At 38.9% G+C, this 12,616-nt stretch overlaps 1 protein-coding gene across 1 annotated transcript in view; it reads right to left on the reverse strand.

The window, feature by feature from the left end:
- Window positions 1-252: 252 nt before the first annotated feature.
- ELL2 (elongation factor for RNA polymerase II 2) overlaps window positions 253-12,616 on the reverse strand; it is a 41,928-nt gene continuing 29,564 nt past the window's right edge. The window contains exons 5-12 of the mRNA XM_065656670.1: window positions 11,970-12,229; window positions 9,205-9,329; window positions 8,973-9,063; window positions 6,610-7,141; window positions 4,192-4,261; window positions 1,600-1,771; window positions 540-584; window positions 253-399 (exon numbers count right to left, since the gene is read on the reverse strand). Of these exons, the coding sequence (XP_065512742.1) occupies window positions 283-399; window positions 540-584; window positions 1,600-1,771; window positions 4,192-4,261; window positions 6,610-7,141; window positions 8,973-9,063; window positions 9,205-9,329; window positions 11,970-12,229 (1,412 nt within the window). The 3' untranslated portion in view covers window positions 253-282. The remainder of the gene's footprint in view (window positions 400-539; window positions 585-1,599; window positions 1,772-4,191; window positions 4,262-6,609; window positions 7,142-8,972; window positions 9,064-9,204; window positions 9,330-11,969; window positions 12,230-12,616) is intronic.

The raw sequence follows: 12,616 nt of genomic DNA on the forward strand, positions 1-12,616 counted from the left end.
ACAATATTTCGTTAAAATGTGCACAATTTCGTAGTAGAGGTACTGGGCTCCCAGCATCTACTGATGAAATTATTTCAATGGACAAACATAAGTTTTGAAGAAACAAAGGGACCAGAAAAAGCAGCTTCGAATATGCATATAAGCAACATCAACAACAAAAGTAGTTAACTTAAGTCTGCTAATACTGAAACTTCCATAATGCAAAAGAATCTTAGAGCAACTAATCTTAAGTTGTAAATAAATAAGCTACAGTTCGTTCACATGTCCCAGTTGAAGCAAAGACTAGTGCCATGACTCTGCTTGCCGCTGGTCAAATTCCCCTATTAGTCTCTTAATATGAGACAGCTTGTTGTGCAGATACAGGCATCTGTACTTCTCTTCATAGTAGTTGGGGTTGGACTGTCAAGATAAGGATAAAAAGCAAATTACGGCATGAAAATTTTTCTGTGGAGTTTAAGATTTCGTGTCTTTTGCTTAACAATAGCCCTGAGCCAGTCTTCATGATTACTACCTCCCACAAATCTCGTGTTACACGTTACCTGTTTTATCTTTCGATACTCTTCTAAGACTTCTTCATGAAGCATCTTCAAGAAAAAAAAAGCAAAGACAGTATGAAGAACATTTCACTACTACCAGAAAATGCGAAGTTATGTAAAACACTAAAAATACGCTCAGTTTTACTCAAGGTATTTTCTTATCCATGAGCCACCACTCTCCTGCATTGCCAAAATAAATCCCGAACTCCCTGTATCACCCAGGATCTGCAATTAAACCTGTAAAGAGGCAACAAAAGGAGCACGTGTCTGAAGATTTCCTTTGAGAAGTTGCTCACGCTGCTGTGTGTTCACAGACAGTGCAAACAGGTGGGGTTTGAGGGCTGAACACCTTTTTGCAGGGTTTTGTCAAGCTACGAAAATCAGAGCTAGCCCACGCAGGGTCTGAGCATGTATGCAAATTCTGCAAGGTTTTGCTTTGTCTGATTGAGCAGTACCAGGGATTTTTAAAACACTCCTTCCGCTCACAAATACATCTGCAATCTGGTCATAAACTAAATGAAAGCAACCAGAACTCCTCAGAACTAGAGAATTCTGGTATCGAAAATATGGAATTTGCATGTCCAAATCAGACTGCAGGCTGGAAAGATCGAATATTAGGTTTTTAACATCCTTTTCTGCTAAAATTGTAGCTGGGATCAGCCACCTGCAAGATAAGGAGTAAGTTGTGACTGTAGGTTTAGACAATGTATAGAATCACAAGAAATAGAGGGTCAGGAAGGCCTTCGGATTGCAGCCACTGGTTTCCACACATTTCTGATCTTCTCCTCCATCTGTGTCAGAGCACTCGCTCACCAGCCAGGACACTGAGGGGTCAGCAAAGCCCCAGCTGGGTCATTCCAGCTAGGCAACTCATTACTCAGCCTCACACACTGCACCTGGCAAGTCTTTTAAAACCATATCAATATAATTGAATAGCTAAATATACTGAAGAGTCTGCCTGTGCTGAAAACATGGACTTTTGAAAGGGATAAGAGGGAGATGAAACACAATCTTCACAGTTTTATCCTCCTTTACCTGATACTCTTGTTTTATCCTCCTTTACCTGATACTCTTTGGACCCTGGAGTAAGAAGCTTCCGCTGTGCATCAAGCTCCATGAACCTCCTGCTGATACTTTCCATCCGAGCGTGCAAGTTCCTGTATTCATCATACTCTGCGTTGAAGTCATCCTTGTAACTCTGGCGTTGCTCATATGAGACTATAGCTATGTATTTTCTAAAGGAAAAATAAGCATACGTGTGATTTTACACAACAGATATTTCACAGTGAACATCAAGCACAAACACCCAAGCTTTAAGTTGGTTCGCGATGTGACTGACTTTGTTTCTACATGTAAGCACATGCGCTCCAAAATAATGCATTTAGGTAATTACAGAAATCTACCATATTTTTGTGACTGTTATTTGCTAATATTTTAGTTTTTAGAGTTTTTATTCAGAAGCTGCACAAAAAGCAGTGTAGCATACTTAGAAAACATTAGCAATCATTCAAATATAGGAGGACCAATAAACACATCAGCTTCAGTAAGAGACGAGAAACTGCTAATCATAATCTCTTTCTATGAAGGGACAGGTTAATCAAGTTCTATTTACTTTTGAAAATTAATTTTCCTTACATTTTTGGAAGGGACTGCATTTATGGAGTTGGATGCAGATAGGTTTTTGGCTGCGTTTGTGCCTATCTAACTCAGGTAATGACAAAATTTGATTATTCTAGTGAACAGCAGTTCCATTGTTGTCCATTCAACAACAAAGTTGCCAAAATCACAAAAGAAACAAACTGCAGAGAAGTCTGAAACTCAAAACTACCCGTCGCATCAGCTCCTCAGGAGGGCAAAACCCATAAATGCTTAAAGGCACTGATACAATTGAAACTTTCTTCATTCCCCTCTCCCTCAAATCAACACGAACGGATTTAACAAGCTCATTATACAAATTCAAGATGAAGCGCCAATGTGACAAACAGACACCATTTCCCACTGCTGTCACACCAATAATTCTGGTCCTCCCAGCCGAACTACCTGGTTCCCTTTAGATGACACAGACACCTCCATGTGGGGACGAATCCTCCAAACCACCCTGAGGTTAATTTTAAAGAAGCCATAAAAAATTAACAAGTTGAAAGTCTGTACCGACACGGATGACAACTTTTGTTGGTGATGTATGCTGGGTCAGAAGCATCTGATTAGAGTATTAGGCAGTTTTTAAAAGAAAACTAAAGGTGCCTTTCAACATTTTGGGAGGTACCTGTGGAACAATACGCAGGTATATCCCACAGCACGTCCCAGCAGAGGATAAGTGCCCAGCAAAGCACACTCAATGTGCATGGAGAGGGAAGAAATGGGAGTGGAAGTGGGCAAAAATGTCAATCTGCTTTGGTTTTCCCGCTTTTGCTTAAAAAGCTTGATTTCCTTTACTGTCATAATCTTTATATTAAGACAGAAACTATCCTTATGCTAAAGTTGTGATCATACTCATGAATTATGTAGCACTTAGAGACAGGAAGAGAAACTGGAATAAAATACCAACGTCCTTTAAACTGCATCAAGTTACAGGTGCTCTCAGGTTTCAATCTTTCTGTAATGATCAGGCAGGTGTCTCAAACAGCACAACCTAATTTTTTTCCAGGACATCGTGGCCATTAGATTATCTGTGAGATTGTTCGAGGGGTTTGTTCCTTTCACAGGGAATGCTTCATCTAAGTTTTTACTCTCAATCAGAACTAAATCAGTTTTATGAAATCTTGCATGAATGCTTTTGGTTTTTTAAACTTTTAGCAATGGCTATTGGCATCCAACTTTAATATTAGATCACATCAAATAACCATATACCTTACTTCTCAGTATCTCTGCTCTCAGCTCGTTGAGGAGCACACAGTGAAAAGCTGAATCTGCCTGTTTACACCCAGCAGAGGTTGGAAATGAAATGTAGGTTTGAGTTTTACAGACTGCAATAATCTAGTCATTGCAGATATGTAACAGTTCACATGCAAGTGTAATGATTTTTATTTTGTTGTTGTCAAAATAAAGCAGCTGAAATTTAAAATTTGAATTGAGGCTCTTCTATTTCCTTTAGCTCTTTGGTCTGCAATTCTATTGTGAAATTGGATATTTTGCTGTAGCTTCAAGTGAGTCCGTGGCCATTTTACATCAAAACTTTAGAAATAATTGATGGTTAACTCCTATAAAGCCTGCTACCTTCCCTCTCCACCTTTTCAGCTTAGATACACTAAGCAGTGAAAACACAGGAAAGATGTTCAAGTTTACGTACTTGGTATTTTTACATTCAGCTTTCCTCCTGTATTGCCTCACCTCTAAAAAGAAAAAGCTCACATTTGTATTCCTTTTTTGTTGTGTTCTTGAAGAAGAACGAAAGTGAGTGTTTTAAGTCTTCTTCTAAAATACAATAAAAATTCTTTTTAATGCTTCTTTTGCTCCACAATAATTAAGGGATAACCTCCACATTTAAAACTTGTAGGTACTTGAATAAGGCAGCTGGGTGACTTAAAAGAACTTGTCATTATTCCATAATTACATTTTGGTAAATTTTTGGGTTTGTAGCAAAATTGGAGTTTTTATAGGTGATTTTTCAAATGCTTCAATGAGCGGCAAGAAACTTAATTCTTATTTTACTCACATGAAGTAGTCCGGTTGTTCACTTGTTGATGAAGGGGAATCCACGGAGGCAACGTGAGTTTCTTCAGCTCCTACAGAAAGGCAGAATTTTGACACTTGCAATAAACGGATTTTTAATATAGCCAAACAATACCAACCTGGAGTGCCTGAAAAAATCCTTTACAGTTTTATTCTCAAAGTAAATTACTTGGGATAAGCTCTATAAGTTAATAATAGGGCTCACACGTCCCACACCACAGTAGTCAGTACCAGGGTTTAGAGAGAGGGCACGGCTGCTTTATTCTACAGGTTCTGTGCTGCCTCAGTACTAACCTAAGGTCAGCTTTTCGTATTTGAAGACATGATGTGGCATCTGCATAGCAATTCCAGTTATGCAGCAACAAATGCAGCTGCACAAAAGACAACAGCTTGAGATATAGATAGATAGATAGATAGATAGATAGACAGACAGACAGATACACATAAACATTCAGGTTCCAGAAAGAAAGAGAGTAGAAAGGTGAAGTTCTTTCCATGCCATGTTTTTATCCCACCTTCCCTGCCAGTTACGGATATTAGATTTAATTAGATTTAATTTCAGCACTCCTCTAAGCAGGGAAGTCAATAGCATTGTGGGTGGGTTACTGGCATTCAGGCTTCAGTACCCTGTGACAAAGGCTTGCTCCTCATTAACCTCGCAATGCTGGGTTTGAAAGTTATTTGCCCTTGTTAATTGCTCTTTTAAATGGCATTATGAAAGTACCATACACTTACTCTCTAATCCCTCTCTTTAAAGGAGTATTTCAAGAGCCCCCTGTCTTTCTGACGAATAAGAGAAACAGCTGCTGTAAGGAAAAGGAAGGAAAACACAAAGGAACACTCACTACCTTGGTAACTGATGTCTGCTTTTCATTTGGGGTTTTGCAGCAATCTTAAATAGGACACAATCCTTTATATTTATTACTATCTTACACTGCTGCTGTTTAAACACAGTATTTCTCAGTTTAGCCATTCTTGCCAAACTCTGAGATATCCGAGCTCTAAGTCACGGGGAGAAAAAAGAGCTATCATGCGGTGTTTTACTAAATGCTTTTGCTTTTAAAATTTTTATGCAGTATGGCAGGAGTATGAAAAGTGTAAAAGTGAGAAGAAAATTTGAGAGAAATGCAAACAGTAATATTCATAGTCACAGTATGTACAGTACAACTTCTGTGAACAGTTTTGCTGAGAGCATTTAATTTCCAAAAATTCAAGTACATTTGTTGACGTGGCTCAGTCCATTTGAAAGCTTCAGTGTAAGCACCAACCTGCAACGTAGTAGAGGTTTTTCCTTCCCTAGCTGTTTAGAATTTTGTTACCGGCTTCTGGAAAAAGATGCTCATATGTTTATAAATTTGAGCACGAACATTTTCAAAGCAATCCCAAGCCACGTGTGCACTGTGTGGTAAATGAGAAAAGCTCAAAGCACTGTTATCTGCAAGCAGAACAATGCTTCAAAGGGGCACCCTGCACACCCTAGAGATGCCCCTGGGCTGTCAGAGGAAAGGGCTAAACCTGACTTCTAATTTGTGAGTCAAACCTCTGAAATTCAACAATACATAAGATTTAGCAAAGGAACTGAACTCTGCCCTATTGTATGTGTGCGTTAAGAAATTCTTTGTGCATTTCTGTTAAGCATTTCAATGCCATTTTAAGTGTGTAACATTTCTGTATCTTTTGAAGTCATGAGCTCTGCAGCTAGCATTGAGAGGAGCTTACAGCATGCATCAAACCAACATTCTAGTAGATCACATGCCAGTTTACATACATTTTAGGCTTTCCATGACAAGGCCAAGTTCCATGAACCTTGCATTGTAATACAGATGAAATACATTTAATATCTGATCCATGTGTTTCAGTAAACTAATATGCAATAAGTACTTGTGACAGGTTTTTATTTTCAGCATATAGACTTTGAAATTTGCTGAAGGAAAAAGTGGAGTAAGTTTCAGTAAACTGTCAATTTCCTGGAAACCAAGAAAAAAACCAAACCAAAAACAAACAAAAAAGCCCACATCACCCACGCATTACTTGTGATTTTCTAGTTCCTAGCTCTTCCTTTTAACTGGTTTCCATCCAACAGCAATCCATTTAAGATTTCTTTGTTCTAAAGATTTTTGTACTACAGAGTGAGAACTCTTCAAAATGAACCTAATTTTAGCTAAGGTTCCAGCAGAACAAGTCCAGCTTCTGTGTTTTGTTTTTAAATTGACAGTTACAACGTGGTGCAATGGCAGGAAAAAAAATTGACTTTTCATGCCATGAAGTGGGGATAATGGAAAGGCACTTAATGTATAGCAAGTGAAAAAATACACCATTTGCATTTCCAGTGCCCGGTTTTACTGGTCCCTTTTCAGCAGTGTTAGCCGTATAATAGTCAGGAAAAGCAGCGTATTTATACCTTCACATGAATCCAAACAGGAGGATTCTTTTGGCTTTGCAGTTTCTTCTTTTCTAAGGTCTTTCTCCTCCTCGCTCGCACTCGTAGAGTCCTGAGTTTCAGTTTTGTCCATGTCCTCACGCTTTTTTACCTTCTTGGGCTTTTGGTACAACATCACACGCTTCTTGACTGCGGTCTCAGGATGCTCCACCTGCACTGCGGCTGGGATTCCCAAACGAGTCTGAGAGGTGTATTTCTGTTGCTGGTCCTCGTAGATGCCGCTGCGGTTTTGACTGGAGGTGTCGACCGGCAGGTCCTGTGTCCCGCGGCCCTCAGGGGTGCAGGGGGAGCTGGAGGTTTGGGGAAGGCTGGACGTGGGGAGCAGCGGCAGGGGCGCGGGGGTGGCTGCAGGACGGGGGGGCGGCGAAGTGGCAGCAGCTTTCTCGCTGTAGGGGGGCAACAGGCCACTGAACTGGGACCGACTGGTCAAGTGAGAGATCCTCTGCTTCTTGTTCATCATGGGATTGATAAAATTGGAATCCGAAGGCCGTTTCTGTAGTAATAACAAAAAAAACCAAACCAAACCAAAACACCAAACTCAGCAGAAATAAGTTTTACTCCCATTCTGAAAAAGAAACATTTCTGAACAGGCAATTGTTGGAAATACATCTTTCTCATCTATAAACAGCTGTCAAAGAAGGAAGCACTGCAGCTAAAGACATGGTTTGTTTCATTCTTAGTTTCTAATCTTATGATTTACCAAAGTGTTCTTCAAATCCACAGCTAAAGCATAGAGGGTGTGGGTCTCTGTTGCCAAGGAACAAGTGACAAGAGGAAACAGCCTCAAGTTGCGCCAGGGGAGGTTTAGATCGGATATTAGGAACAATTTCTTCCCAGAAAGGGCTAGAGTTAGGTTACGTTTAGAGTTTATGATCTTGATGTTTTTTTCCAACCAAAATGATTCTACAAAAGGCTTTGGAACAAAGATGCCGTGTTCAGCAGCTCTATCAAAGGTTTCACCAAAATGAGGTCAGGTCGGTGTTCTTTAGGTACTGATTTCCGTTCGGACAGACCAGCTTAAGAGTCAGATTTTGCTGTCACACAGTCACTCAGTTTACTGAAGCAGCCCAAGAAGCACGCAGCAGTATGCTTATCAGAGCATGTGAAGTGCAAAGCTGACAAGAACAGCTAAAACCCCTCGTTTCGCTACAGTTGTCGTTCTGGCTGTTGTTCAGCTGATGCGCTGGTTCACATCCTCTTCTGAAGCTAAAACACGCTGCTCAGGTTGATGTACAAGCTTGGACCAGGAATGCCAGGCATGGCTCTGCGCCACCCTGCTGGGATAAATCCAGATCCTGTGCGTAAAGCGCCCCTGGCACCTGCACCACTTCATGCCCTCACTGGAATAAAGTTAGGGAAAGACAGGAGTAACCTCCCTTCTCTAATTAAATGTAAATAGCTGAGTGGTGAAAGACTTTCTGTACTTCCTACCTTATCGCTGTACACTGCAGGCATTGAAGTGCAGTTTTAGTCACAGAAAGTATCAAACTTTTCCTTAAAGAAATACCTTTTATACGAAGTCTGCCTTCTCACACCTGGGCTGCCCTAAATCAAAATCATAGAATATGAATAATTTTGGTTGGAAAAGGCCTTTAAGATCATCGAGTCCAACTGTGAAAAATGGGTGCTTAAATGATGCCTATAGGAAAAAAAATATTCCTCCAAGTGGACCACTGTTGTGGTTTGTCCTTATTCTGAACTTTCCCAAGCTTTATATTCAAACAGTAGCACAAGGATGTTTGTGCGTATTTTATTATAACTATCATATCACAAAGAACCTTGAACATGTGTCATCACATAACAAAAACATATACATATCTTGTTTTTAGAAGACCTTCCTACACACCAAGATAAACAAGTTATGTGGCAATATGAAACCGTTTTAAATATTTAACCAGAAAGTACAAGGTTGTGTAACAATAATGGGTAACCAAGAAGCTCAGCAGGTGAGTTTAGGCTTCTGCAAGGTCAACATGCTGTGGATGGACAGTTATGATTTTTGCCAATGTGTTGGCTGTGCAAAAACAATGGGGTGGTCTCTGTCAGAGATCTGGGTGTATTTACAAAACACTGTGTAGCCAGGAATTGTTTATTTTTCTGAATATTTTAATAAACATTCTGCAACACAGAACACTAAATATAGCAGTCCTTAAGCTACATGACCATAATTTTTTTGCAGTATTTGACAGTGCAATTGTCTTTAAAACAAATATAATAATCCAACTAGAAATAAATGCTTCAGTTTTCCATGTGTTGACAAAAATACCAGTGCATCACATCACAGCTTTTACCCCAATATAAAGTGTGATAAATCTTAAAATTACCTGAGAAGGTGTTGATGAAGCATCTTTATTAGAATTTACAGGAGATACCACATGGCTGGTGCTGGTGGCATTCTGAGATGAATTTAACTTTCTGTAAGGATGACCCAACATTTCAGGTTAGAAGGCAAAAATGTTTATGTCATAGTTCTTTCATTAGAGGGAAGAGAGGCATTCATTTCCCAGAAAAAGTTTTTTAAATGGCTATTTTCCTTCCCCTAGAGACTGAACTTACCTAGAAAGTATTAACTCCAATGACTGTTTATCTATTTCACTGTATCCAGGCCAATCTTTTTGAATATCTTTAAATATATAATCCTTCAGAGTGTAAGAATTATCCTTTGGATTCAGGTTGGCTACCTACAGGCAGACATTTAAGAGAATAAATGTTCATTATACCTAAATGCAAACTACAGGAAAAAAAAGATTGGTACTGCAAAGCTTAATCAAAGCTGAAAACAAAATCACACACCAGTTTTCCAGGGTTTTCAGATGTGAAGATCAAAGTAGCTCTCATGTAACGAGCAGAGATTTTTTAAAATGTGGTCAGTCTGGGACGTAAGAAAATCCCAAACTGCTGCAAGCATGTATGAAACATACTCCATGAAAACCTCTCTCTGCACCACGTACTTGGTGTTTTGTCTTTAATACAGCGTTGAGAATCAAGGCAAACTACGCCAACACTTTAAATCTTCACTAGACGAGATATATCGAGAGGCCTAGTTTTTATTTATTTTTCTTTATTTTTAAAAACCAAAGAACACTATCTCCACACACAAACTCAGAGTTTTTCAACCTCAGGAGGACACCTGCTGTTCTTTTGTCTTCTGCAGCCGCACAGCGATGGCAGAGCACAGACTGTGCCTGGAACAACGAGTGTTTTCCACCATCACAATAACAACCTCAGCATTCGTTATTTCTCTTGACAAACAGAACTGCTTGTCTTAGGTTCCCGAGTCACAACAAACTATAGCTATCTACAGAACAGTCGTATGCGACAACCTAACTGGCACTGAACAACTTATATTAGTGCAAAGATTCATTATTCAACTCTCTCATTAGTTTTAAGCCATATTGAAGTTTTACCGATTCAGGGGAAAAAAGTAACTGTACTCATATCTTACAAGTTATATTTTGAAAACGAGATTTAGTGCTAAAACGGTTAAGGAGAGGTGTACGGGCCCAGATGCGCTCCCCATTGTGCAGACAAGGTTCATTACAGCAAACCACTGTCATGAGAAGGTCGTGTGTGTGTCTTGCTGTATACCTCTGAAAACAAAATGGGCTTATATCTTCCTTAAGAAAAATACAAAGTATGCTCAAAACATTAAAAACCCTTGAGACCACTGACATATAAAGTGCTGGTTTAGACTTCATCACCTGACATTGGTTCAGAGTTTCAGAGAAACCCTCAAAGAAAAAAAAGTCTCCATCATTTTGCCTGAAATGCTGAATAACTCGTCACCATATCACCACTACTTTTTGCAGCTTTGCCTATTTTTCCTCCAAAAGCTAATTCATGTGTGTGTGCAGGTCTATCTGTCCCCATCTTCAAAAAAATTAAGAGTAACAGAGATACTCAGAAACAGTAATTCACTTCTTAAAAACAGAATTAAAGTTGCGTTCCAAGACAAGCAAATCTGTGCATATTAGATCTTATCAAGTACAGGCCGCTGATTCTACACTTGTACCAAAAAAACCCATTATGAAGCTAAGAAATATGTGAGCAAGGCTTTTCAGGTTGTAGTTTTGCTAACATGACCATTCCTGAATGCAAACCAATACCTTGAGGTGGTTCAAATCACACAGAGAAGACAGACTCCAAGTAAGTCTGCTTAAACATTGTCAAGCATAATGGGTCAGGAGAAAATTTTTGCACCTTTTATCCTCTTGGGAGCAGAGGTTTTAGAATTTTATAATCAACTTAAAAGTATAAATCAACTACTTCATTCTGTATGTAAGAACATGGCTCTCACTAAATTGTATATGTCTTCAGGGTCAAAAAACTACTGTTTACTGGCCAAACAAAGCAACAACGCTTAACATATTCAAAGAATGAGCTTTTAAAATTCCATGTAGGATCAGCCAAAGTCATATAAATGTTGAATTTTACTCACTTGAGTAGGTTCCAAAATGCTTTTTCCCTAGATAAATATGAAATATTCCTGCTTTACATATTAATATATGCATATTCAGCCACAGCCTATGGGTACATTAAAAAGGGAGGAGCCACTGCATCTCACAATACTTTTTGAAGACTCTTCTGAGCTGTTTTAGTAGAAAACTCGCATGACAAACTTGAACAAAGAGCTTACAAGTTTCAGCTGTAACATTATTGTCTTGCCAATAATTTTAATGGATATGATAAAGAAATACAAGTGGAACTTAACTGAAAAGAGCACTGGAAAAGCTACTGAATAAAAAAAGGTTTCACGTAAGATAAAGACACAATCCACATGACAGCAAAGAAAGATTATGCTCAAAATCGGACCATCACCTTTTTTACTTACAATTCGGCTGTAACACTCTTCCCTGGTTTGCAATCCCAACAGACCCTACAAGAAGCCAAGTACCAATTCCAGGCCACCGACAATGTTCAAATGAAATACTGACCTATGTGATTACCCAATTTCTCATAAACTCATCACAAGAAATATTAAGTACTATGACAAACTATTTCACACAATTGAGAGAACACAGAGCCAGTTTCTCTCAAGCAGTTAAGCAGCCCAAGTAAAAGAGGAAAAAATAACACATTAAGAGCAACAAAGCCAGAAGTAAATTATTGCCTGCCATTCTAGCAAAACAAAAACACTCCCCAAAATTTCTTAAGTATTTCTTTCCTTTCTCTCATGTTAACTTACAGTTTGGGCATATGTATAAAGCTGACTGAAAAATTTAAACACGGAGTAGTACTTAAGTTGTTTATCATTTTCTAATTTAAACACGAGAGTAACACACCTCAAAAAAAAAAGCTGGCATAAAACTGCATTATCTCACCTGCTGAAGGATAATCCCAAGGGAATTCTTGTCCTTTTGGTTGACTCCATCTCTTTGCAAGCGAGCAAGTAACTCTGGTTTCTTGTAATTCTTCAGTGCCAGTAAGTGAATTACCCTGTCCCTGTACGGTCGCTGAGAAACAGCACCGTGTGTGTGAGTCCTCCGTACCATATTTGCGGGGTTCATGGGTGTCGACCTCTTCCTCTTGGGAGCAGCATCTGGAGTGCTTTGTGGTGGTCTTCTGATCTGGACTCTTTTTCCTAAAGTAAAGGTGAAAAAAAAGAAAAAGAAAAAAAAAAAAGTTGACGTGGGAGGCCAAGAGAAAACAAGAGAGTTGATTTACAAGAATGTACTAAGCTGGATAAACTCTAAAAACTGTATTTATTTAGCATTTCAAGTTCTATAAGAATACGCAGGTAGTAAAGGTGGCTCGAGCTAGGCATTAATGAAAAAACATTCAATTAAAAAAAAAAGCTGGTCAATGAGTGATACTGGTAGGAAGACTTTACCAATTATTCATGTAGATTGTGCTTTTATTATTTTTTCCAGTTTATAAGCTCAAGCACTGAATACCCAAAATCAGGCTCTTCTTTTTTTAAGGAGAGTACTCTAAAGTGTGATGCAAGGGTCTTGCATGTAATTAAAAG

Source organism: Caloenas nicobarica, chromosome Z, assembly GCF_036013445.1.
Source record: "Caloenas nicobarica isolate bCalNic1 chromosome Z, bCalNic1.hap1, whole genome shotgun sequence".
In the NCBI taxonomy this organism is placed as follows: Eukaryota; Metazoa; Chordata; class Aves; order Columbiformes; family Columbidae; genus Caloenas; species Caloenas nicobarica.